General features: G+C 41.1%; 1 protein-coding gene across 1 annotated transcript in view; it reads left to right on the top strand.

Annotated features, from left to right (window-relative positions):
• LOC124551213 (1,5-anhydro-D-fructose reductase-like) overlaps positions 1–24,972 on the top strand; it is a 69,031-nt gene extending 44,059 nt beyond the window's left edge. Inside the window, exons 5-7 of the mRNA XM_047126203.1 lie at positions 3,174–3,333; positions 15,568–15,662; positions 24,756–24,972. Of these exons, the coding sequence (XP_046982159.1) occupies positions 3,174–3,333; positions 15,568–15,662; positions 24,756–24,849 (349 nt within the window). The 3' untranslated portion in view covers positions 24,850–24,972. The remainder of the gene's footprint in view (positions 1–3,173; positions 3,334–15,567; positions 15,663–24,755) is intronic.
• The last annotated feature ends 927 nt before the right edge of the window (positions 24,973–25,899 follow it).

Here is a 25,899-nt window from a genome sequence, read left to right as displayed (position 1 = left end):
CTTTAAAATATCTATTCTTTATTTTTGTACAATATTTTTTCTGTATATTGTAGCTGAGTGATCATTTAATGTAGAAATAACGAAATTAATGCAAATTTAATATATAGTTTGTTCCAAATTGAATTGTCCTACGTCAGAATGTACTATTTGTGTATATATGATTACCAGGACCAATAAAACTGTACTCTACTCTACTCTACTCTTGCTTTCAAATTAATTGTGGCTGAAATTTCTGTACCGACTTTCTGTAATTCCTTGTATGTATCACAAATGCCATACTGGTCAGAAATCACTGTACTTCACACTGTAGACTCTAAATAAAAGTGCACCCACTGAATTTAAGTTGCAGCAGGTGTGTACGTGTCACATCATGTTGTTGACTGCCACTGCCATTATGTAGTGCAGCTGGGGCAGTCTGTTGCTAGAGCTGCCGTCTCGTAGTAATGTGCCGATTACCGAACCCCACTGAGGTGCTCGAGTTGCTGGATGTGATCATTGAGCTTGCTTTCTCATTGATTCATTAATTCTGAAATGTGATTATGCATACAGTTATTGCTGTGTCATCCAAGCAAGGTACACACAGGGCAAAACCACCACAAGCGCAAAGATGCGAGCTGGTGCCAGTGCCGTAGAGACTTGCCACTCGCGCGAGTTCCACCAGAGCAACGGGCGGCGCTGAGGACAAAGATAATGACTGTGCCTCATCCAATTGCCAGCCGAGTACAATCCACAAATGACCGGACAACAATGGACAGAAACCTACTCGGAAGACAGGAGAGCAGCTCTCGTCCACTCGGTTACAGATCATCATCCAGGGCTGACTTAGGCAGGGAACGTCATTAGTGGACTCTTATCAGTGAACAGACAGTCGTTGTAAATTGCATTTACTATGTACTGTGAAGTTTACCTACTGTTATTTGCATTTAGGCATTGAGGGCCTTTTTTGTGTTATATTATAAGCAGTGTTGTACACCTCAATATCCAACAAGTCACAAAAATAAGTAAACCCTTTTAACTCGTATGTGTGCTTTGTTACTAATTTGTTGGAGTGTTGTAGGACCTTCATTCTCCTATCCTTTTACCTGACCCTGGGGCATAGCTGTGTGACAGTGGCAGGGAGAAATTGTCATAGTGGTGTACTGCACCAGAAGCCGTTTCACGAACTTGTAAACTCGGCCTACCGTAACAACTGTGGCAACTCGGCCTCCACAGCAGGAACGACAAGACCTTTACAAAACTGGTGACGAGGGTTACAAAAGTTACGAGTGTAGCTCAGTACTTTCCAAATCTTGATTGATTGAATCAATTCCAATTTATTCTCATACCACACAAAATATCAACTGTGTTGTTGATCAAACTGTAGAACCTCTTGTACTCCTCTAAAACCTATTGCCCGGAAAGACATATCACATTTTTCTGTACACAGGATTGATGGTTGTGTCCGATTATGCCATAACCTGGGTGAACAGCTGTTCGATATGTTGTATGCTCTGTGCCTTTTGTGGAGACCAGTGAGGGCAGTGTTACGTTACGGTGGACCTGTGGGGCCTGTGGTGGTAGTCCGAGGCACCAGGTCAGCTGTGGACTACGTGAACTTTGCTGAGGACCACCCCTTCATGCTCGACGTCTTCCTCGACAGTGATCAGATCTTCTTCCTGTCAGAATGCAAATATCTTGTTACATTGGTTTGAGGAGCACAATAGTGAACTCTGATTAATATCTCGGCTATGAAATTTGCCTGTTCTGAATCAAATGGAACACACACGCGACACTTTTGGGCATCGGCTCCATCTCTACAAAACACTGGCCCATAATTTAGAGGAATTGCATGACCTATGATAGACATTTTGTGCCACACACCACCACAAACCTACCAAAGATTTGTCAAATCCAAGAAATGCAAAATTGCTGGGGTATTGAATTCAAAAGCTGCACTAATTCACTAAGAAGCAGGCAGTCGTAATGCTACGGCTCATTATTGTAGGCTGTGTTGCATAAAATGAGTGTTTTGTAATACCTGACTTTAGTGCACTGCTGTAAACATTTTTTTAAATTTTTGTTTTAATGAGGCTTGGCCATAATAGCCTAAGGATTATCCTATAGCCTTTAGTATGTATACATTCTGATATTTGTGGTAAGTTTTTTAAAGTGTAAATGATAAAACTGTAAAAAATTGTGTCTCTTTCCACATTTTTGAGGACTACCTCACATATGTTCTATGGAAGGAACCTTAGCATATTAATTTCTTTTGTGATTGTGTGTAATAGAGGGAAACATTCCACATGGGAAAAATATATCTAAAAACAAAGATGATGTGACTTACCAAACGAAAGCGCTGGCAGGTCGATAGGCACACAAACAAAAACAAACATACACACAAAATTCTAGCTTTCACAACCAACGGTTGCTTCGTCAGGAAAGAGGGAAGGAGAGGGAAAGACGAAAGGATGTGGGTTTTAAGGGAGAGGGTAAGGAGTCATTCCAACCCCAGAAGCGGAAAGACTTACCTTAGGGGGAAATAAGGATGGGTATACACTCGCACACACACACACACACACACACACACACACACACACACACACACACACACATATCCATCCACACATATACAGACACAAGCAGACATATTCAAAGACAAAGAGTTTGGCCAGAGATTTCAGACAAGGCAGAAGTGCAGAGGCAAAGATGTTGTTGAATGACAGGTGAGGTATGAGTCCCGGGATTGGAATGACTCCTTACCCTCTCCCTTAAAACCCACATCCTTTCGTCTTTCTCTCTCCTTCCCTCTTTCCTGACGAAGCAACCGTTGGTTGTGAAAGCTAGAATTTTGTGTGTTTGTTTGTGTTTGTTTGTGTGCCTATCGACCTGCCAGCACTTTCATTTGGTAAGTCACATCATCTTTGTTTTTAGATATGTATATATATATTCTCTTACATGCTCCATGCCCTAGAGAATCTCTGCATTCCAGATCTCTGGAACTATCAGTATATATTGCCTGCTGTAATGTAAATCTAATCAAAGTGTGGTCCAATATCCACTGCAGAGAACCTTGATGAGCACACATCTATTTGTAGGATACTTAAATATGGATGGCCAGGCATATGGTGTTCTATGTACTGAGAGTGCAACTTCTTCACATACTATAAAATATATATATTTTTTTCAAATTTCAGATTGTCGAACCATATTCAACTAACTAACCCAGTAGTTTCACAAATCGCACAGAAGCACAGCAAGACAAATGCCCAAATACTGCTGCGGTACCTCATTCAACTCGGCGTGGCAGTAATACCAAAGAGCACCAACCCGGACCGTCTACAGCAGAACTTTGATGTAAGTGTGTGCAGGCTCTCCCTATTGGATATAAATTCAACAGTTTGTGCATAAACTAAACAACTGTCATTTTGTACGTCACCTAACTCTTACCAGTTCGGAGACCAGCCACCTGGAAGAATGTTGGGCCTAGAAAACTGATCTTTTCCCATTATTTAAAGCACTGCTGGCAGGTATCAAATTGGTGTATTTTCAAGATTGATACATTAAAAAAAGACCACCTTCATGATTTATTTTTTATGTCTACTTGAAGGTAAATTACAAATTTTAAAATAATTATAACAGAAAGTATAATTATCCTTCCAAGAAAAAGTGAGACGTGAGCTATTGAGCAATTTCTTCCACTTGAGCTCACAAAATTTCTTATTCATTCAACAGGCACGATGTATCTGTAGCAGATTTACAGCAAACTGTAAAACCTAATGAGCACACACATGAATTTAGGTCAATACAATCATAAAGATGACCTCGGTTTGAGGAAGGCCGGCGTGTACCAGATTCCGTGTCAATGTGGCAAGTCGTATATTGGTCAGACGATGCGTACCATCGAGGATCGATGCCATGAGCACCAGAGGCACACTCGACTGATGTATCCAAGCAAGTCGGCGGTCGCTGAACATTGTTTGTCGGAAAATCACGCCATGGAGTATGACCGCACGAGGATTCTGGTACAGACGTCGAGATACTGGGACAGCGTTGTTAGAGAGGCCATCGAAATTCGCACCAATGACGACCTCACAAAACGTGACTGTGGCTATAATCTTAGCAAGGCTTGGGAACCAGCGATTGGGTTTATCAAGAGTAAATCGAGCAAACGTATAGTTGTGACGACCATGGCGGACAGAGCCATCACACCGACGTCATCTCAGACGCCGTCGCAATCTGTTCCACCGCGCGACAGTGGCGCGGGGCGCAGACGGCGGAGGGAGCGTGCCGCGGGCGGAGGGTATTTAAATCGGCCGTCGCCGCGACCGAACCCAGTTCCCTCTGAGCAGCCATAGCGTACGGATCTCCGTGCCGGCACGTTCACAGGAGCTCAGTCCGTCAGTTCACCTGATGATGGCGACATGTTTGATCGCCGAAATATTGTGCCCGTTGGACACTATAGACCGGCAGCACACCCGTGGATATTTGACAATCATATTAGTTCAGCCATTCACGACAGCAGCTGTTGCATTTGCTGTTTTGTTTGCCCCCCCCCCCCCCCCCCCCCACTTAATAATTGTAGAAACTGACAATAGAAGGCAGCACCAGCCAGGAGACAGGTGGCAAGACATCTGTACATTGTTCTCATATACAATGAGTTTAGTTTCCGAGTGACAGATGGCTTTCATGGCGAGAAAATTGTGCCCTAACCTATACTCAGACCTGTCTTTCTAATGCCAAGTTGTGGCCTGGGCTATGCTTGGCCTTGGTATACAGTGTGTTAAGTGGGCATTGTGGAGACATTCGTCTATTGCCTACTTATAATTAGTGCTTTTGATGCATCGACATCTACATTCGTAGTCTGGAAACAATTGTCTAGTGCATTGTGGGGGGTTCTTCTGTTGTACCAGTTATTACAGTTTCTTCCTTTCCGCCATGTAATTAGCTGAAACTTGTCTTGAAGACCTCAATGTCAGGGATAGAGATAGGGCAGAAGAACATCTTCTGATGATCTATGAGGGTGGAGGGGGGGGGGGGGGAGGGGGAGATTAGATAGTGAAATTATGAATATCTCTTTTGCCTCGCGCCCCTCCCCACTGCTTTCCTGCCTGCTCCCAGTCTTCAGCACTTCTGAAGCTATTAAAGCCCTTGGCTCACGTTAGAACAGCAGAGGCCCAACATTAAATCTTCTTACAATTGTGATGGCTTATTAGGGTGATGGCCCTACAGTAATGTTTCGATTGTGTTGAGTTAAAGTTCTTTCCTGCATATGAACTCTAAAAGTTTTTTAATCACTCAGAAATACTAGTGTTTTGAAAGAATAAATAGCTTTCTCATCTTGTAATTATTTTCCCACATTCAGATAATATTGTTCAGCACATTAATCCTTAATTCAGTAATTACAGTACAATACTGTCACTGAAACATTGACAAACTACAAATCATAGCAAAAAATGACCATTACGCGTGTTGTATATTTACTTCAAGTAAATATTATTTGCAACAACCCTTACATTCCCTCATCGTCTTTGGAATGTTTTAATGCAAGTCAAATTCAGTGGTAAACAGAACAAAACCTTGGCCTGCTGCAATATAAATGGATCATGCTAACCAATAAAGAATATAAATGCAAGATTGACTGTACACAATTTAATTTCATATATCTGATTCAGCAGCAGTGGTGTCGCGATGCTCTACGGCTGCCATTGTGTTGTTGCCCAGTCATATTTTCTCATGCAGTTTATGCTAGGTACTTTTTTCTCCCCCTGCACTTTTTGATCCTGTGTGGCATCATTACAAAATTTCTTTATAGAACATATTCTTACATACATTAGCACATGACACAGCCCCTACTTGTAGATCACCAGGTGTCTCAGCAATATTCTTTAATTCATTCTCCTATCCTTAGTTATTTATACAAGGAGAAAATTATCTACAAACGTGCATCATAGGTGAACCTTTAAAGTCTCTTTAAAACTGACTCTAATGACTTGGTAAGCAGGCTCTGCACACTAGTGGGTGTCTAACCTCAACAGTCTATCAAGTCAGGTTTTTGGTTTTTCAGCACTTCTATCAGTCAAACAAACCCATAGGAATTGTACGGCTCTTCTTTATACATACTGAATATCCCCTTTTAGACAATTTGTTATGGATTCCACAAACTTAAGTAAGATTCTAAGACAGGAAGGGAGAGTGTTTTGTAAGCAGTCTCCTTTGTTGGTTTTTTCCAGTATCCTACCAATGAATTGATGAGTGCCACATGCTTTGCCCGTGACAGAGACTACGACATCACTCAATTTCATATCCCCACAAACTGTTAACTGTGGGTATGTGTGTGAGTTGGCACATTCCAATTGTGACTCACTGATGGTGTACTCAGAGGACGTAACTTGTCTGGCTTTTGTGAAGAGCATCGTTTTACATTTCTGTGCATTTAAAGCAAGTCACCAATATTTGCATTAGTTTGAGACCCTACCAAGGTCTGTGTGGATATTTGTGATGCTTTTTTCAGGCAGAGCTTTGTTACAGCTGACTGCAACAACTGTAGAAAGTCTGAGGTTACTTTTAATATTGCCCACCTGGCAACTGAACTCTAAGGGTCTCAACACACATTCCGGTTGCACAAGTCAAGTTACTTCTACTTCAGTGAAGGTGAACCTTCCAGGTTGCTGGGCTTCATCAGGTTCCTCTCCAATTTCTTCATACACAGTTGACATTTCAACCCAACACAGCTGGTTGTCAAACCGGAAATATCAGAAGATGCTAGAGAAGATCCCAGCAGAGGTGTCAAAATGTCAATCCCGCATGAACAAATTGAAGACAAGCAAGATGTGACCCAGCAACATAAATGATTTTACCTTTGATGGTGTAGAAATACACCAGACATGAATTATTTGAGGGAAACCATTTTGTTTATTCACATGGTACAAGAAACAAAGAAAAACTTACGCTTCCCACCCACCACCTCAAACTGTATGTCCAGGGACCAAAGTAGGTGGGAATGAAAATTTTGCAATAAATTAAAAGGAAACAAGCTAACGTAGATGAATTTAGGTCCCCTTAAAAGAAAACTGTATGAGGTACTGACACTGAAATGTTATTACTCAGTGGATGAATTGTGTAGGACGAACTGGAAATTTAAGCTGAATGCCATGTGTTATATATCCCAAAAAATATCATTATAGTGTCATTATTTATTTTAGTACTATTATTTAGTAGTGTAAAAATCATTGCAAGTGTATTATAAATTCTGTCTGCTATACTCAAACCAGATGGATTGCACATGTATGTCATGAGATGAATAAACCACAGTTCCACAATTAGACTTCACTTGTACAACAGGAAAGTATGTTGGGAGCCTTACTGCTTATGTTGTCTGTCAATAACTTGACAGACAATATGTACGATAGGAGAGAGAATTGTGCTTTGGAACACTTTTCAGACTTAACCTGAAGCCAGCCCTGTAAGAGAAGTTTGCTGCTTCGGCAGCTGGAGGCAGTGGTCATGTTTGTATGTGTTGTTGTTGTGGTCTTCAGTCCTGAGACTGTTTCGATGCAGCTCTCCATGCTACTCTATCCTGTGCAAGCTTCTTCATCTCCCAGTACCTACTGCAACCTACATCCTTCTGAATATGGTTAGTGTATTCATCTCTTGGTCTCCCTCTACGATTTTTACCCTCCACACTGCCCTCCAATACTAAATTCGTGATCCCTTGATGCCTCAGAACATGTCCTACCAACTGATCCCTTCTTCTAGTCAAGTTGTGCCACAAACTTCTCTTCTCCCCAATCCTATTCAATACCTCCTCATTAGTTATATGATCTACCCATCTAATCTTCAGCATTCTACTGTAGCACCACATTTCAAAAGCTTCTATTCTCTTCTTGTCCAAACTAGTTATCGTCCATGCTTCAATTCCATACATGGCTACACTCCATACAAATACTTTCAGAAACGACTTCCTGACACTTAAATCTATACTCGATGTTAACAAATTTCTCTCCTTCAGAAACACTTTCCTTGCCATTGCCAGTCTACATTTTATATCCTCTCTACTTCGACCATCATCAGTTATTTTGCTCCCCAAATAGCAAAATTCCTTTACTACTTTAAGTGTCTCATTTCCTAATCTAATTCCCTCAGCATCACCCGACTTAATTTGACTACATTCCATTATCCTCGTTTTGCTTTTGTTGATGTTCATCTTATACCCTCCTTTCATGACACTGTCCATTCTGTTCAACTGCTCTTCCAAGTCCTTTGCTGTCTCTGACAGAATTACAATGTCATCGGCGAACCTCAAAGTTTTTATTTCTTCTCCATGGATTTTAATACGTACTCCAAATTTCTCTTTTGTTTCCTTCACTGCTTGCTCAATATACAGATTGAATAACATCAGGGATAGGCTACAACCCTGTCTCACTCCCTTCCCAACCACTGCTTCCCTTTCATGCCCCTCAACTCTTATAACTGCCATCTGCTTTCTGTAAAAATTGTAAATAGCCTTTCGTTCCCTGTATTTTACCCCTGCCACCTTTAGAATTCGAAAGAGAGTATTCCAGTCAACATTGTCAAAAGCTTTCTTTAAGTCTACAAATGCCAGAAACGTAAGTTTGCCTTTCCTTAATGTAGCTTCTAAGATAAGTCGTAGGGTCGGTATTGCCTCCCGTGTCCCAATATTTCTGCGGAATCCAAACTGATCTTCCCCGAGATCGGCTTCTACCAGTTTTTCCATTCGTCTGTAAAAAATTCGCATTAGTATTTTGCATCTGTGACTTATTAAACTGATTGTTCGGTAATTTTCACATCTGTCAGCATCTGCTTTCTTTGGGATTGGATTTATTATATTCTTCTTGAAGTCTGAGGGTATTTCGCCTGTCTCATACATCTTGCTCACCAGATGGTAGAGTTTTGTCAGGACTGGCTCTCCCAAGGCCATCAGTAGTTCTAATGGAATGTTGTATACTCCTGGGGCCTTGTTTCGACTCAGGTCTTTCAGTGCTCTGTCAAACTCTTCACGCAGTATCGTATCTCCCATTTCATCTTCATCTACATCCTCTTCCATTTCCATAATATTGTCCTCGAGTACATTGCTCTTGTATAGACCCTCTATATACTCCTTCCACTTTTCTGCTTTCCCTTCTTTGCTTAGTACTGGGTTTCCATCTGAGCTCTTGATATTCATACAAGTGGTTCTCTTTTCTCGAAGGGTCTCTTTAATTTTCCTGTAGGCAGTATCTATCTTACCCCTAGTGAGATAAGCCTCTACATCCTTGCATTTGTCCTCTAGCCATCCCTGCTTAGCCATTTTGCACTTCCTGTCGATCTCATTTTTGAGATGTTTGTATTCCTTTTTGCCTGCTTCATTTACTGCATTTTTATATTTTCTCCTTTCATCAATTAAATTCAATATTTCTTGTGTTACCCAAGGATTTCTACTAGCCCTAGGCTTTTGTATGTGTATGTTGTCTTAATTCAGAGGAGGCTTTTTTGCTGAAAGCTTACTTGTTTAACAGTCTTTTAGTGTTGATGCACTTTAATCCCCGTACCACTGAAAAGACGAGCGAAATAAGAATTAGTGTCAGTGGTGTTGAGAAACAGCTGAAATTGATAAAAATGAACAAAGCTCTAGGGCCCAATGGAATTCCTATCAGATTCTATACTGAATCTGCAGCTGCGTTAGCCCCTCTTGTAACTATATTCTGTCATAGATCCCTCGAACAAAAAAGTGTGCCCAGTTCTTGGAAAAAAGCACAGGTTATATCCATCTAAAAGATTGGTAGTAGAAGTGATCCACAAAATTATCTTCCAATATCCTCACCATTGATTTGCTGTCGAATATTAGAACATATTTTGAGCCCAAAATAAAGAGATATCTTGAACAGAATGACCTCCTCCATGCCAGACAGCATGGAGTCAGAAAACATCAACCATGTGAAACCCGAGCCGCACTTTTCTCATGACGTACTGAAAGTTTTGGATCAAGGCAGTTAGGTAGATGCTGTATTTTTTGATTTCCGAAAAGCATTTGATGCAGTACCATGCTTATGTTTACTGTTAAAAGTACAATCATATGGGGTATCAACTGAAATTTGTGACTAGACTGAGGACTTTTTGGTATGAGGAGACAGCAAGTTATCTTGGATGGAGAATCATCATCAGATACAGAAGTAACTTTGGGTGTTCCCCAGGGAAATGTGTTGCGATCCTTGCTGTTTATGTTGCATGTTTATGACCTTGCAGACAATATTGATAGCAAAAGCAGGCTTTTCACATATGATGCAGTTATTTATAATGGAGCGCTGTCTGTAAGGAGCTGCATAAATATTCAGTCAGATCCTGATAAAATTTCAAAGTGGTGCACAGATTTGCAACTTGGTTTAAATGTTCAAAAATGTAAAATTGTGCACTTCACAAAATGAAAAAAAATGTAGTATCCTATGACCATAAAATCTGTGAATTACTGTTGGATTTGGCCAATTTATATAAATACCTGGGTGTAACACTTTGTACGGATATGAAATAGAATGACCAAATAGGCTAAGTTGTTGGTAAAGCAAATGGTAGAGTTTGGTTTACTGATAGCATACTGGGAAGTGCAGTCAGTCTACAAATGAGATTGTTTACAATTTACTTGTGCAATTCATTCTAGAATATTTCTCAAATGTGTGGGGTCCATAACAGATAGGACTAACAGGAGATACTGAATGTATAAAGAGAAGGGCAGCACAAATCTTTATAGTTTGTTTGATCTGTGGGAGAGTGTCACAGAGATACTGAAGAATCTGAACTGGCAGATCCTTGAAGATATATGTAAACAATTGTGAGAAAATCTGCTTAGAAAGTTCCAATAGCCAGCTTTGAATGTTTACATTTGGAATACACTACAACCCCCTACATATTGCTCACATAGAGATAACGAGGGTAAGATTAGAATAATTACAGCATGCACAGAGCTATTCAAACAGTGATTCTTCCCACGGTCCATAGGTGAATGGAACAGAAAGAAACCCTAATAACTGGTAGAGTGGGAAGTACCCTCTGGTGTGCGCTTCACAGTGGTTTACAGAGTATCGATGTAGATGTACGTGTACATGTAGATGTCTGCAACTCAACGTCTCCATTATATGGTGAGCAGTAGTCTATCCTTTTCATAATGCTGTCATTCTGTCCTGGATTTTCCATTGTTAGAAGTTTAATATACTTTGTTATTCTATTTAGTAATGATAGTATTCACTATATGTGTGGTACAGTATTTTCTTAAACTGCAAAAAGTACTCTGTAAAACCAAGATTTTTCCAAATGTGAAAAACAATCCAAGGTACAACATGATCATGTACCTAGGAACAAATATTTTGTTGTAATTCAAAAGTGTTGCAATTGAGAAAGTCTTGTCTACAAGGTATTTAATAGTCTCTATGTTATGTTATTGCTCCAATACACACCAATAAGCAGTAAGTGAGGTCAAATTAAGAAGTAGTATTATCAAAAAGCAGTTACACATTGAAAATATTTTGAAATGGAAGCCATTGGCAGCTAATACAAATTTATATTTTCAAGACAGAGAAACTCAGTTCAGTTGCTAATTTTGTATGTCCCATGGTAGAAGATGTTCTTCTGTTTCAAGATGCAAGATGCAGCATGGCTTATGAAGTATAGCTTAACCGTCCACACATTATGTATCTAGTATTAAAAATATACATAACTGTACTCATCTTGAAACTCTGTAACTGAGGAATTAACAGTACCCTTCAGATAGCTTTAATACATTAAGTGACACTTCAATATGTAGAACTCATCATATTTACAAATGCTGCATAGAACAGAACCTCATGTCTCACAATAAAAAAAACAGTAGAAAATGCTGGAAGCTGCTAATGGCAGTCTGTAGTCCTTCATGTGATGCTAAGATAAGTCTCTACACTGAAACACCAACTGTAAAATATCATGTGTTCCAGGTTACAGTATCATCAAGACACCTACGGTACGGCTATCTGTATTGCTGGAGCACACAAGCCTCCCCCCGCCAACGGCAATGTCCATGGTTCATGGGTGGGAGGATGGGGGGGGGGGGGGTTAAATGGGGGGGGGGGGGGATGTCACAACTTGATTAAAAGAAGTGAAGGATTGATATGATATCTCATTGGCCAACAAGAAAAAGTCAATTTGGTTATGGAACGAACTGTTGGAGGGGTAAAAAATGTAGAGGCAGACAAAGTTTGACTACATTAAGCAGTGTCAAACGGACTTAGGTTGTAATAGTTAAGCTGACATAGGCAAGCTTTCACAGGGTAGAGTAGCATGCAGGGTGCATCAAACCAGTTTTCAGACAGAACATAAAAACAACAGCAGCACCTTTATTCCATATTTCTTAGGCTAGTTTTTGTTCTTTCCCATCAACACTCACATGCTTTTTTATGGACCGACAAATAATACTAATATAATATATTATGTATAGATTATCTTTTTGTCAACTATGATTTGCAGACAGGCACAACAAAAAGACACTTACTCATTAGCTTTTGGCGAAAGCCTTCTTCAGTAAAGGAAATACACATACATTTATTAACACAGGCGAGCACACCTCATGCACACGTGACTGCCATCTCTGGCAACTTGGACCGGAATCCAACTGTCACATAAAAAGGAAGCAGTAATCTGGAGGGGGTGGGGAAAGGGGATGGGAATAGCAGAAGGGAGGGGGGGGGGGGTGAGGAATGCTGTCTGGCAGAGTGAGCAGGGACTTGACTGATAAGAGGTGCAGTGTGTTGGGAGGCTGTGGGGCAGAGAGGTGGGGAGGGCAGGAAAGATTGGTGGGTGCGATGGCAGAGGTTGGTATGTGAAAGAGGGTGAGGGGATGGGAATATGGAGGGGGGGGAGGCTGTTGGGTGAAGGCTTTGGACACAGTAGGTTGCCGTAGGTTGAGGCCAGGATAATTTCGGGAGTGGAGAATGTGTTGTGAGGACAACTCCCGTTTGCACAGTTCAGAAAAGCTGGTGGTGGAATGGAAATCGAGCATGTTATGTTCCGCTACAGGTTGCGCCACTTTGGCAATGTCTGTGCATCCTGGTGGACAGTGGGTCGGTAGTGGTACCGTCATAAAAGGCTGTACAGTGTCTGCAGCAGAGCTGGTATGTGACGAAGCTGCTTTCACGGGTGGCCTCACCTCTGATGTGATTGGATACACCTGTGACAGGACTGGAGTAGGAGGTGCTGTGTGGGTGGATTGGCAAGTCTCGCACCGGGGTCTTCCACAGGGATATGATCCTTGTGTTAAGCAGTTGGGAGTGGGAGTGCCATATGTATAGACTAGGATGCTGGTGAGGTTGGGTGGCCAATGGAATACCATTTAAGGAGTGGTGGGAAGGATCTCGGGTAGAACGTCCCTCATATTAGGGCACAATGGCAAGTAATGTCCTGGTGTACACCTTCACCAGCACACCGGTCCACACTAGGAAACACTGTGTGGCAGGCGCTGGACTAGGCGTGCCTATGATGAGAGAAGACCAATAAGTAAATGCAACCGGGCTACATGCTGGTAACGCATGTGCTTATATTAAAGTGCACCAATCACAAATAACATTGGCTTGATCATTCTACTGTTGTTTTACAATTGCGAGCCCATACCTATTTCTTCATCATTGTTTCAGCTAATGTAGTGATAAGTTCTGTTCTCATAATTAGAAGTGAGCAGCATTAATGAAAGTGATCCAGATTCTGAAGTATCAGCATAATCCCACAATGAGGCAGTTATCTATGAGGTAGTTAGTAATCAAATAAGCAATTGGCAGGGACCTGATGAAACTACACTATTTAATGCTTTGAATGGGTCATTAGTATGGGATGACACTCGTATGTGGCAACAGAGTGAAGTGAAAGTGTATTTTATTATTGTTTAGTTGAAATAAGTTTAAACTGTGAATTTTGCTCATACGTGTTTACCTGGGTCACATAAAGACAGCTATTCTTTACAAGTGTACAGAGTACATCATGCACCCACTTGTGTTACAAAAACCAGTCCATCTGTTTCTTGCAAAGGTATTTGTCTCAAGTACAGTAGCTTTATACGAAGTGGAACATTGTGATAAGCAGTTAAGCAATAAGAAAACAAAAGCTTTTGAAATGGGGCAATACAGTAGAAGGCTGAAGATTAGATGGGTGCATCAAACATCTAATGAGGACATACTGAATGAAATTGGGCATAAAGATATTTGTGTCACAACTTGACTACAAGAAGGGATCAGTTGATAGGATGAATCCTGAGGAGTCAAGAAACTGTCAGTCTTAAGACGAAAGTGCGGTAAGTAAAAATTGTAGAGGGAGACCGAGGACTCACTACAGTAAACAGGCTCAAGTGGATATAGGCTGCAGTCATTACGCAAAGATGGAGGGGCTAGACTAGGATGGACAGCTGCGTCAAACCAGGGTCCAGTTTGAAGAGTACAGCAGTGACACCCAAGTGAGGTGCTCAGTTGTCATTGTGCACCGTAGAGCAAGCATCTCAAAAACGGTGAAGCTTGTTGGCTGTTCATGTGCTACTGTCGTGAGCATCTGTGGAAAGCGGTTGAAGAATGCTGAAACCACACGTAGGCGACAAGAAGTTTCACGTCTGTACCTCGTCACAGAACGTAGGGATTGGAGACCTGCCCGCTCTCTAAAGCAGGACAGGTGGCAATCTGCTGCAGACCTAATGACAGAGTACAGTGCTGGCAGAGGCACAAGTGTTTCGGAGTACACTGTTCAGTGCACAGTGTTGAACATGGTATTGGGCAGCAGAGAGCCCATAAGTGTTCCCACGTTGACCCAACGACATCATCAGTTACGATTACAGAGGGCACGACATCATTGAGACTGGACTGTGGATCAGTGGAATTGAGTCGCTCGGTCAGTTGAATCCTGTTTTTTGTTAAAGCAGATTGATGGTCGTGTCCAGTCAAAGAGCTGCTTGAAACGTGCAGTTCACCACGGACACAGGCCAATGGGAGCACTATTGTGTTATGGGGGACATTCACCTGGACTTCTGTGGGAACCCAGGACCTGCATTAGTAATCGAAATCACTGTGACAGCTGTAGACTACGTGAACATTGTTAGGGACCAATTGAAACCCCTTATGCCTGATGTCTCGCTCAACAGTGATGGCATCTTCCAGCGGGATATCTGTCCGTGTCACACGGCCAGAATTGTGCTTCAATGGTTTTAGGAGCATGATAGTGAACTCGAGATGATGTCTTGGCCATCAAATTTGGCTTTTCTGAATCCGATGGGGATGCTATTGGGTGCCAGCCCCACGCCCACAAACCAACTGCCCTGTGCCCTGTGCACAGACATCTGTTGTCACAAACCTTTAGAAAGTACTTGTTGAATCCGCGACATGCAGAATCACTGCTGAGTTGCCTTCCAGAAGTGGACCAATGGGCTTTTAAATAGCTGATCATAATGTTTTAACTCAGTGTATGAGAATTGAACTGTCATCCACGTAGGAGCTCTGGGTTCTGAGAGTACCTGAGCACAGTATTCCCTTAAAACTGCATAGCTGTTATGCTGAATAGTACTAAGTGAGTTGGATGAACATGTTCTGTAACTTGCAGGTGTTTGACTTTGAGCTGTCTCCAGAAGACATGGACATGCTGGAGCGCCTGGATAAGGGACCTGCAGGGCGACAAGTTCGGAGCCACATTCCGGAGTAAGTACTAAGTTCAGTTTATTTCAAATCACACCATTTTCAGAAACTTAAAATTTTAATTTCTTAAACTTTACCAATGATTCATTGTCATCTTGTAGAACTGGGTGTAATGCTGGTGGCTTGCATCTTCCCAACATGATATTTTGATGTCATATCGTGGTGTCGTCATCAGGTGTTTCCTGAGACTGATCAATTTTGTGGCTGGGTCGCATATTTATGCCCGGGCACTGCTCGGTGTTTACTGTGCCGTCCACACTCACTGTGGCTGTTTCTTTCAGTGGTATCCATCTCGAGGCATTCCATATTCTGACTGCACCTGTTGCGGTTGTCTTCCATAGTGGCAGCCATTCCGTGGCATCTGTATTAGGTCCAAACCCAGCAGGCACATTTCTAGTACTACCCTGGAGCTGTAGACATTTCTTGTGCTGTTATGACCACAGCAGCTTTCTCTCATGGCCATATCACCCTCTTGGTGTTCTGGATTCAGAACACACTTGCGAGATGTGCTTCCTGCATCATCAGGCTGCATGTTATGTCTGCACATACTGCAGTAATTTCATGCGGTGGTAGCCGCTGTCAAGTGTTCCATATTACATGTGATCCCAAGTTGTGCAATGTGTGAGGTTTCAGGTCATTTAAGTTGTTTCCTATCTTTTCAGTGACCTCTATGGCTGTCCCCCAAGGATGTAATTGCCACCTGGTGCTCTGTATGAGGTATGATACTGCTAATTATGCCACCAGTCATCTGAGGCTCATTACTGGACCAGGTAACTTTTCCCAGTGTTTCTGCAGTAATTCCAAAGATGGATTCTGTGCTGTACTGAGCTGGTATCTTGTTTCCCAGTTTGACCAGGTTCTCTACCATCTTTATTTCAATAGATTCACTGATGACATTATCCCATAATCTGAGGGTTTGAGCCAGGTTCTTGGTTTTGTAATACCTCATGGTGCATTAAAGTTCCAGGCATTGTTCTGCTATTGCTGATTTAGTGGCCTGTCTGGTACATCTACATCTACATCTACATGATTACTCTGCAATTCACATTTAAGTGCTTGGCAGAGGGTTCATCGAACCACAATCATACTATCTTCCTACCATTCCACTCCCGAACAGCGTGCGGAAGAAACAAACACCTAAACCTTTCTGTTTGAGCTCTGATTTCTCTTATTTTATTTTGATGAGCATTCCTACCTATGTAGGCTGGGCTCAACAAAATATTTTCGCATTCGGAAGAGAAAGTTAGTGACTGAAATTTCGTAAATAGATCTCGCCGTGACGAAAAATGTCTTTACTTTAATGACTTCCATCCCAACTCGCGTACCATATCTGCCACTCTCTCTCCCCTGTTACATGATAACACAAAACGAGCTGCCCTTTTTTGCACCCTTTTGATGTCCTCCATCAATCCCACTTGGTAAGGATCCCACACCGCGCAGCAATATTCTAACAGAGGATGAAAGAGTGTAGTGTAAGCTGTCTCTTTAGTGGACTTGTTGCATCTTCTAAGTGTCCTGCCAATGAAACACAACCATTGGCTCGCCTTCCCCACAATATTATCTATGTGGTCTTTCCAACTGAAGTTGTTTGTAATTTTTACACCCAGGTACTTAGTTGAATTGACAGCCTTGAGAATTGTACTCTTTATTGAGTAATCAAATTCCAACGGATTTCTTTTGGAACTCATGTGGATCACCTCACACTTTTCATTATTTAGCGTCAACTGCCACCTGCCACACCATACAACAATCTTTTCTAAATCGCTTTGCAACTGATACTGGTCTTCGGATGACCTTACTAGACGGTAAGTTACAGCATCATCTGCGAACAACCTAAGAGAACTACTCAGATTGTCACCCAGGTCATTTATATAGATCAGGAACAGCAGAGGTCCCAGGACGCTTCCCTGGGGAACACCCGATATCACTTCAGTTTTATTCGATGATTTGCCATCTATTACTATGAACTGCAACCTTTCTGACAGGAAATCACGAATCCAGTCGCACAACTGAGACGATACCCCATAGGCCCACAGCTTGATTAGAAGTTGCTTGTGAGGAACGGTGTCAAAAGCTTTCCGGAAATTTAAAAATATGGAATCAACTTGAGATCCCCAGTCGATAGTGGCCATTACTTCGTGCGAATAAAGAGCTAGCTGCGTTGCACAAGAATGATGTTTTCTGAAACCATGCTGATTGCGTATCAATAGATCGTTTCCTTCAAGGTGATTAATAATGTTTGAATACAGTATATGCTCCAAAACCCTACTGCAAACCGACGTCAATGATATAGGTCTGTAGTTCGATGTATTACTCCTACTACCCTTCTTAAACACTGGTGCGACCTGCGCAATTTTCCAATCTGTAGGTACAGATCTATCGGTGAGCGAGCGGTTGTACATGATTGCTAAGTAGGGAGCTATTGTATTAGCGTAATCTGAAAGGAACCTAATCGGTATACAATCTGGACCTGAAGAGTTTCCCGTATCAAGCGATTTGAGTTGCTTCGCAACCCCTAAGGTATCTACTTCTAAGAAACTCATGCTAGCAGCTGTTCGTGTTTCAAATTCTGGAATATTCCATTCGTCTTCCCTGGTGAAGGTATTTTGGAAAACTGCGTTCAATAACTCCGCTTTAGCGGCACAGTCGTCGGTAACAGTACCATTGGCACTGCACAGCGAAGGTATTGACTGCGTCTTGCCACTTGTGTACTTTACATACGACCAGAATTTCTTCGGATTTTCTACCAAATTTCGAGACAATGTTTCATTGTGGAACCTATTAAAGCCATCTCGCTTTGAAGTGCGTGCCAAATTTTGCACGTCTGTAAATTTTAGCCAATCTTCGGGATTTCGCGTTCTTCTGAACTTCGCATGCTTTTTCCGTTGCCTGTGCAACAGCGTTCGGACCTGTTTTGTGTACCATGGGGGATCAGTTCCATCTCTTACCAATTTATGAGGTATGAACCTCTCAATTGCTGTTGCTACCATTTCTTTGAATTTGAGCCACATCTCGTCTACATTTGCATAGTCAGTTCGGAAGGAATGGAGATTGTCTCTTAGGAAGGCTTCTAGTGACACTTTATCTGCTTTTTTAAATAAAATTATTTTGTGTTTGTTTCTGGTGGATTTGGAAGAAACGGTATTGAGCCTAGCTACAATGACCTTGTGATCACTAATCCCTGTATCAGTAATGGTGCTCTCTATTAGCTCTGGATTGTTTGTGGCTAAGAGGTCAAGTGTGTTTTTGCAACCATTTACTATTCGCGTGGGTTCGTGGACTAACTGCTCGAAATAATTTTCGGAGAAAGCATTTAGGACAATCTCGGAAGACGTTTTCTGCCTACCACCAGTTTTGAACAAATATTTTTGCCAACATATCGAGGGAAGGTTGAAGTCTCCACCAACTATAACCATAAGAGTGGGGTATTTATTTGTTACGAGACTCAAATTTTCTCTGAACTGTTCAGCAACTATATCATCGAAGTCTGGAGGTTGGTAGAAGGAGCCAATTATTAACTTAGTTCGGCTGTTAAGTATAACCTCCACCCATACCAATTTCCACAGAGTATCTACTTTGACTTCACTACAAGATAAACCACTACTGACAGACACAAACACTCCACCACCAATTCAGCCTATCCATCTTTCCTGAACACCGTCTGAGACTTCATAAAAATTTCTGCAGAACTTACCTCTGGTGTTCCTTACACCTTATGTCCATTATTGTGATGCTTTCACCAATTTAAGACATATTGCATTCACATTCGCAGCATCATCGCAGACAGAATGGGGAATGCCTCGAGATGGATACCATGACAAGAAGCAGTGACAGTGGGCTGGTAAACAAAGTGACCAGTCTCAGGAAACACGTGATGAAGACACCGAGATACAACATCAAAATTTTGGTTATTAGTTAAATCTTGAACAGGTTACTCTTTCTTCTTGAAGTATACAAGCAGTTTGGCATATTGGAAATAGTATCACAGTACATATACTCCACTGTGAAGTTTTTGTCAACAGGAAATCACAAGAAGAGCATAGCAGAAACATTCTCAAATATGATACTAGATGGAGAAATGACTCACCTTATCTGATATTCCCTCTCTGGAGACATTATCTTGTAGAAGCATTGTCTGTGCATGCAGAGACACTTGCATGTTTGCAAGAAGCTGAAGTTTAATACTTGTAGTAACACAGCTACTGCCAGTGTTTCCTGGATGATCCTCAGCAGATGAACTGGTTGAGAGAGTCCCAAAACAGCCCCCCCCCCTTTCTCCACAATCTCCCCCATGTCCACTCCCACAGCATTCCCCAATTCCCTTGATAGAAAACCCAAGGTGTGATTCAATGCATATTTAGAGTATGTGGCATGTGGGAAGATGTATCATTAATGGAACCTCAGAGATGCTAGGTGACTTCCCTGTGTAATTAGGCTTGCAGCGTGTGGGATTCTGTGGCGTCGAACAAATAAATCCCCAATTCTCATAGGACCATAATGGATAACATGAAACAAAACACAATCAAAGATGAGGCCTCAAACATACAGACACTGGGGCTGAAACCTATGATGGAAGCTGTTTCGGCAAATGGATCAGGTGACAGACCAGTCGAAGAAGTGGAAGTGGTCACTGAGAATTTGGACCAGTTCTGGATCAGATCCTTGTCTGGGTCGCAGAGGAGGAATTTCTCAAAGAACAAACAGAAAAGAAAGGTAATGAATGGCTTCCTAAACGTAAATAGAGGGAATTAAAAGGTCTTGAAACTAGGAGCTCCAAAAAAAGACTTCCTCAGAGTGAAGGAGGTAATCAGACCCCTTCTGCCTCTATGATGGAGAACAAGTGAACAGGGGAGGAGTCTAATACTCCCATTTCTCAGAGAAATATGGAAACACTCCTATACTACTGCAGTCTCTGTTTTCAGAAGGGTGGTTATCCAACAGGGACATTCACTGGTCAGCATTACCTGACAGGAGATGGAGCTTTTTCAAGTGGATGTCTCCGGGACAGTTGGTGGGGCCACAAGTCCAGGATCCAAATTCAGGCCAATCTGTTTGGACAAAGGTGCCTGTATCTTGGTTGGCGAGAGGATGGAAACAGTGGATCTGCTTAAGGAGATGGTGCCTACGATATCTCTGTGGCAGGAGGCACATGTTGCTGGTCAAGACAGCAGCTGAGCTCTTCAGGACTCTGCTTGACAAAAGTGGTGTAGAACCAAAAGGTCTCGACAAGGACCACAGGGTAATCGTGTGAAAGGTTATATCGGATGGCCAATGCTTGTGGTGGAAGTCAGCTAATAATCCCTGGTGACAATGTGAGAACAGGACCTGAAATTGTACCTAGGGCTCTCACAGGTTGCTGTCAGGATAATCAGAGACATCGGAAGCAACTGTGGTGGCAAGTTTGACACTGCTGATGTTGCAGATAAACGTGCAACATAGTAAAGGGGCAGCTGCCACTTGGTGTTGTCATCTGGAAAGACAAAAGGTGGACATGGCTCTAATCAAGAAACCCATTCTATATAAAGGTGACATTTCAGGCCTTGGGAAACTAGAGATAAGTTGATTTATGCTAGAAATCTTAAGAAACCCTAGAACATGCATTTATGTCAAAAATGGAATTTAACTCATATCAGTGGAAGGCTTTGCTCCAGGGATTTGGTGACCACCAGGATGAAACAATGTGAGGAAGAAAGTATGAGGGAAATCATATTGGCCTCAGTTTACCTTCCTTACGAGGACAGAACTCCTTTCCAGGAAGTGAGGAGACTGGTAGACAGCTGCTCAAGCAGAATGAACGACTGTTGTTTGGTTCTGATGTCAGTGGCCACAACCTGGTGTGGGTAAACAGCGATGCCAACAGCTGAGCACCTACTTGAGTTTCTACTAGAGAATAATTTGGAAATCTTCAGGAACAGAAGAATGGAAGAAACAATGGACATAACTTTTGGGTCTACTCTAATGGGTAGTTACGTCAAACAGCGGTGTGTGTCAATGTAGACAGCCTCATCTGGCCACAGTAGCATTGCTACCCACCTAGTGTTGAGCAGCATTGCCCTGTAATTTAAAGTACTGTCCAGGATCCTGGGTAAAGGGTCTCGTGACACACTTTTATCCTACCTTGTATGGATTTTGCGAATCATGCCAATGAAGAGAAAAAAATCCCTATAGATGATTCAAAATACACATTTGCATGTAAAATTAGGGGTTATCGGGTAGTTAAGTTGCCACCACATTTTCCATCCAGTGTGAACATTTTAGGATTAGGAAGGATTGGTATTTGAAAAAGATATTTCATCCTTTCTCTAATAATGAAGACAGTTCATCAACTTCATCTGTTCTGCAGCAGAAAGTTAAAAAACATATGGCTTTGAACAAAAATGGTTAGAAAACAGATTTTTCCATGTCGTTGATGAAAGCAAATGACTTCACAATAAAGTGTTTCATTTGCCCCTCCATGTTTTAGATAAAATTTGAAGGAAGATAAGATAGTCATCAGAAAACACAGAACTCAAGCTGGCACAACAGAAGAATCATAAAAATACAACAGTCACAACTTTCTTTGGAAGAAACATATGTGTGAAGAAGATGGTGTAACACATTCTGAAGTTGCACCTGGTTACCACAGTGTAAAGTGTGACCTTACGTACAAGTCTCATTGCTGTGTCAAATGAAATTGTATCATTTCTTGTTTCCAGACAGTAATATTCCACCTGAAGTTTTGTGTGGAAGAACTTAGGCAATGGCTATCTCAGAAAATGTACCTGTCCCACACATTCAAGATGTAGTCATAGGCGATCTTCATAAAGCCTATTTTTCTGTGTCTTCAAATACTTCAGACTGAGGAAATACTAAAGCTTTTCCATGCACAGTTCAGTAGTTTGATGTTAACAACAAGATACATCAGAGATTGCTAAATTTTTATAGAGATGCCAAAGAAATGTGCAGATATTTTCCATGCAATTCTGAACATTACAATATATAATGGCTTTCATCTGAGTAAGTAAGTGCATACAGTGCTGACATTGCATCAGAAAACTACGGCAAAACCAGTTCGGTTTTTGTCTTACTGAAAAATGGAAATCCATCCATTTTGATGGTTAATTGCAACTGCTGGGTCATAAATACTACTATAAAACATGATCTTAACACACATCATTATGATGTATAGGCTTTAGTTCTCAAAATCTACAATGAGTTGGCTCTTCTGCATCAAATGTTCAGTCACTGAGAGAATTTCCAGAGTTTGTGGAAGTGGAATTTAAGTAAATATTACAAAATGTCCATACAAGCTGGCTGTTGCTACTTCCTACAATTGACAGATCTGTATACTTCTGCTATTCCATCAAGTAATATGCAAGAAGGATTCTTGAAGATCGATTTGGCAGTTTGTGACATCAAATGGGGAGCATGATGCTGAAGAAACTGAAAATCCAATTCCTGAATTACATTTTGCTTTCTGCAGCACACGTTGCCCTTGTTTGAAACTGGTGTTAGAAAACTGTAAAACAACTCAGTTACTTTCATTGTGTTGGACAGAATAAGGGAACTTTTTGCTTTCTGCAATATACTTACAAGCTAGAGAGCAGGAAACAAAATAAATTCTTAGAAAAGAAAGTCCATGAAAGCCTAGAGAAAATACCTTTGAAAATGATGCATAATCTTTCTTGTCACATTACATTGATCATTTGTGTTAAAACTATGACTTTTCTGAGAACACTGTGTTTAGTCTGCTTGTAAGTTTTTTGTTTAAAGAACAAGAAGTGTTTCATCTGCAATGACAGCATGTTTTGAAGGTTACAACAAATTGAATCTCAACCTGGATGAAAATCAGATATACAACAAGTTCTGTGTTTTGCAGAATACTTATGCTAGACGTGCTGAAGGTAAACCAGAAGACCATTTCATTTCATGTTAAATGTCAAATCTATACATTACAAATAAGCTTTTCTTTCTTATTTTTGTATTAACACAATATTACAACAAATTGGCTCCATTTCTAACAATATTTGTAGTAAACTATTAGCATTTACATGTCTCTGTATGTTCAAGATGTTGTCCAGTTCAATGTTTCTCGAAAGGTGAATCCTTAGATCACATGTAAATTAAGTTTGAAGTTGAAATGGGTGTTAAACAGACCATAGTCTATAGGAATCCTAGGAAAATGCAACAGTATTGTCCCTTCAAGTTAGTTCCCTTTGGCAGCTATACACTAGTGCAATCATTGCCACGCTCGGTAGCAGTGCCGGAAGGCTTTAGCTCTTGGCGTTTAACATGTCAGTGACATTCTTTTGGATGTCCTTCAGAGTCCCACAGTGATACCATTTTAAGATATTTTTCAGTTTCGGGAAAAGAAAAACACCATAAGTACTCAGATAAGATGAATAGAGGGGCTGTGGAAAAACAGGAATGCCGTTTGAGGTAAAAAAATTCTGTGACAGAAGTGGCCCTGTGACATGGGGCATTATCATAATACAGCATCCACTTGTCTGCAGTGTCCAGTCTCATTTGAGTCACTCTTTTCCTGAGCCCCTTGAGGACATCTTTGTGAAACACTTGGTTGACTGCCTGGAGGCATGCTCTCACAAGAGCACATGCCCGTTTGACATTTTTGTTGATTTTTTAAGTTGAAGGTCTCCGTGAGTGAGGTTCATCATCAACGTGAGCTAGCGTTCCAAAAATGGCTTGCGCCAGTGAAAAACTTTTAATTTTGATAAAGAATGTTTCTCGTAGGCCTGTTTCAACTATTCAAATGTCGCACATGTGGATTCCCTAAGTTTAACACAAAGTTGATGGCATAACTGTGCTCTAAATTCTATTGTTCCATTTTTGTAAGACACAACAAAAACGCAAGTTCTCTGATGTTGCTCTCAAAAGTCACGTGGCGGCTGTATGTAGGTGAAACTCAGACTGTGCGTCTGGAAGGGATGAACCCACCGGTCTACACAAGTAGAACTATACAGCCTTGCCGAGATTTATGTGACGACACTTGCCGAGTAGAGATGTACACTTATTACTCGGGATGCCCTACCTTCTCCCAGTCAATAAAACATTTCATCTAGTCTGTTGTGTTTTATGTTCTTTGATCTTGAATTACAGAATGGCAAACCATCCAGAATATCCTTACAATGAGCGCTACTGGTTCAGAGAGAAGAGCATGACAGACGAACGTGTACGGACGTCTCTCTTCTGAAGATTGTAGAGCCATCTGGGGAGAAGCATGCAGGAAGGAAAATGGCTCTGGAAAACTAATTGTAAAAAGAAATGAAAAAGGACTGCCACTGTTTTTGTATCAATAAAGAAAGAGTAGTGATAAGACCTAGTCCTATTCCTGAATTTCCTAAGTACCTAACCTTTTCAACTTCAGTTTCAAGCAGCAGTTTAACCTAGGAACATGTCTATGAAAACACAAATACATGCCAAGACAAAATCGCTACTATTTATCATCATAAAACAAGTAACACACTGTAAATTATGACAAAGTATTAAAATGACAGCTGAGAACAACATATTACAGGGTGTTAAGCATTCTATTTTACTAGACTGTATTTTGTCCATGAATGCAGTTACAATGTTGAGGCATATTTTTACTTCTTTGATCATTTATAAAGTGATCAAGAAGGATATCCTTTTAATGTTTTTCATTTATTCATGTCAGGCAAACTGCACCTTGTTACATCCACTACTCACCACAACAACGTAAAAATTGCCCTATTACTACTGATATGACCATGGTCACAGTTACATATACATCTTGACAATGCACTCAATTTTAGGAATTGTTGCAATGTATGTTATAGATAAATTACAATTAAAGAAGATGAAAACAAATAATTTCACATGTGACATCAAAGTCACTAGAAAACAAAAACATATTTAAATAAACTGTAACAATATGAGAAAAGAAAGTTGCTACTCACCATATAGTGGAGATGCTGAGCCGCGATAGGCACAACAAAAAGATTCACGCAATCATAGCTTTCGGCCATTAAGGCCTTTGTCAGCAGTACACACACACACACACACACACACACACACACACACACAAGCGCAACTTACACATAGTCTGCAGTCTCAGAGAGCTGAAACTACAGTATAGAAACTAGAGTATAGAGTGGGTTTTCACACTGCTGAAACTTGGACAAGAAGGAAGTATAGAGATTTAAGTCGTCTGAGATGTGGATTTGAAGACTGATGGAAAACATAATAGTCAATGAGAGTCAAGGAGACGAAGTGTCAAGAA

The sequence above is a fragment of the Schistocerca americana genome, chromosome 9, assembly GCF_021461395.2.
Source record: "Schistocerca americana isolate TAMUIC-IGC-003095 chromosome 9, iqSchAmer2.1, whole genome shotgun sequence".
NCBI classification, from domain to species: Eukaryota; Metazoa; Arthropoda; class Insecta; order Orthoptera; family Acrididae; genus Schistocerca; species Schistocerca americana.
Note: the sequence above shows the minus strand (reverse complement) of the source record. Positions and strands in the feature narration are given on the sequence as shown.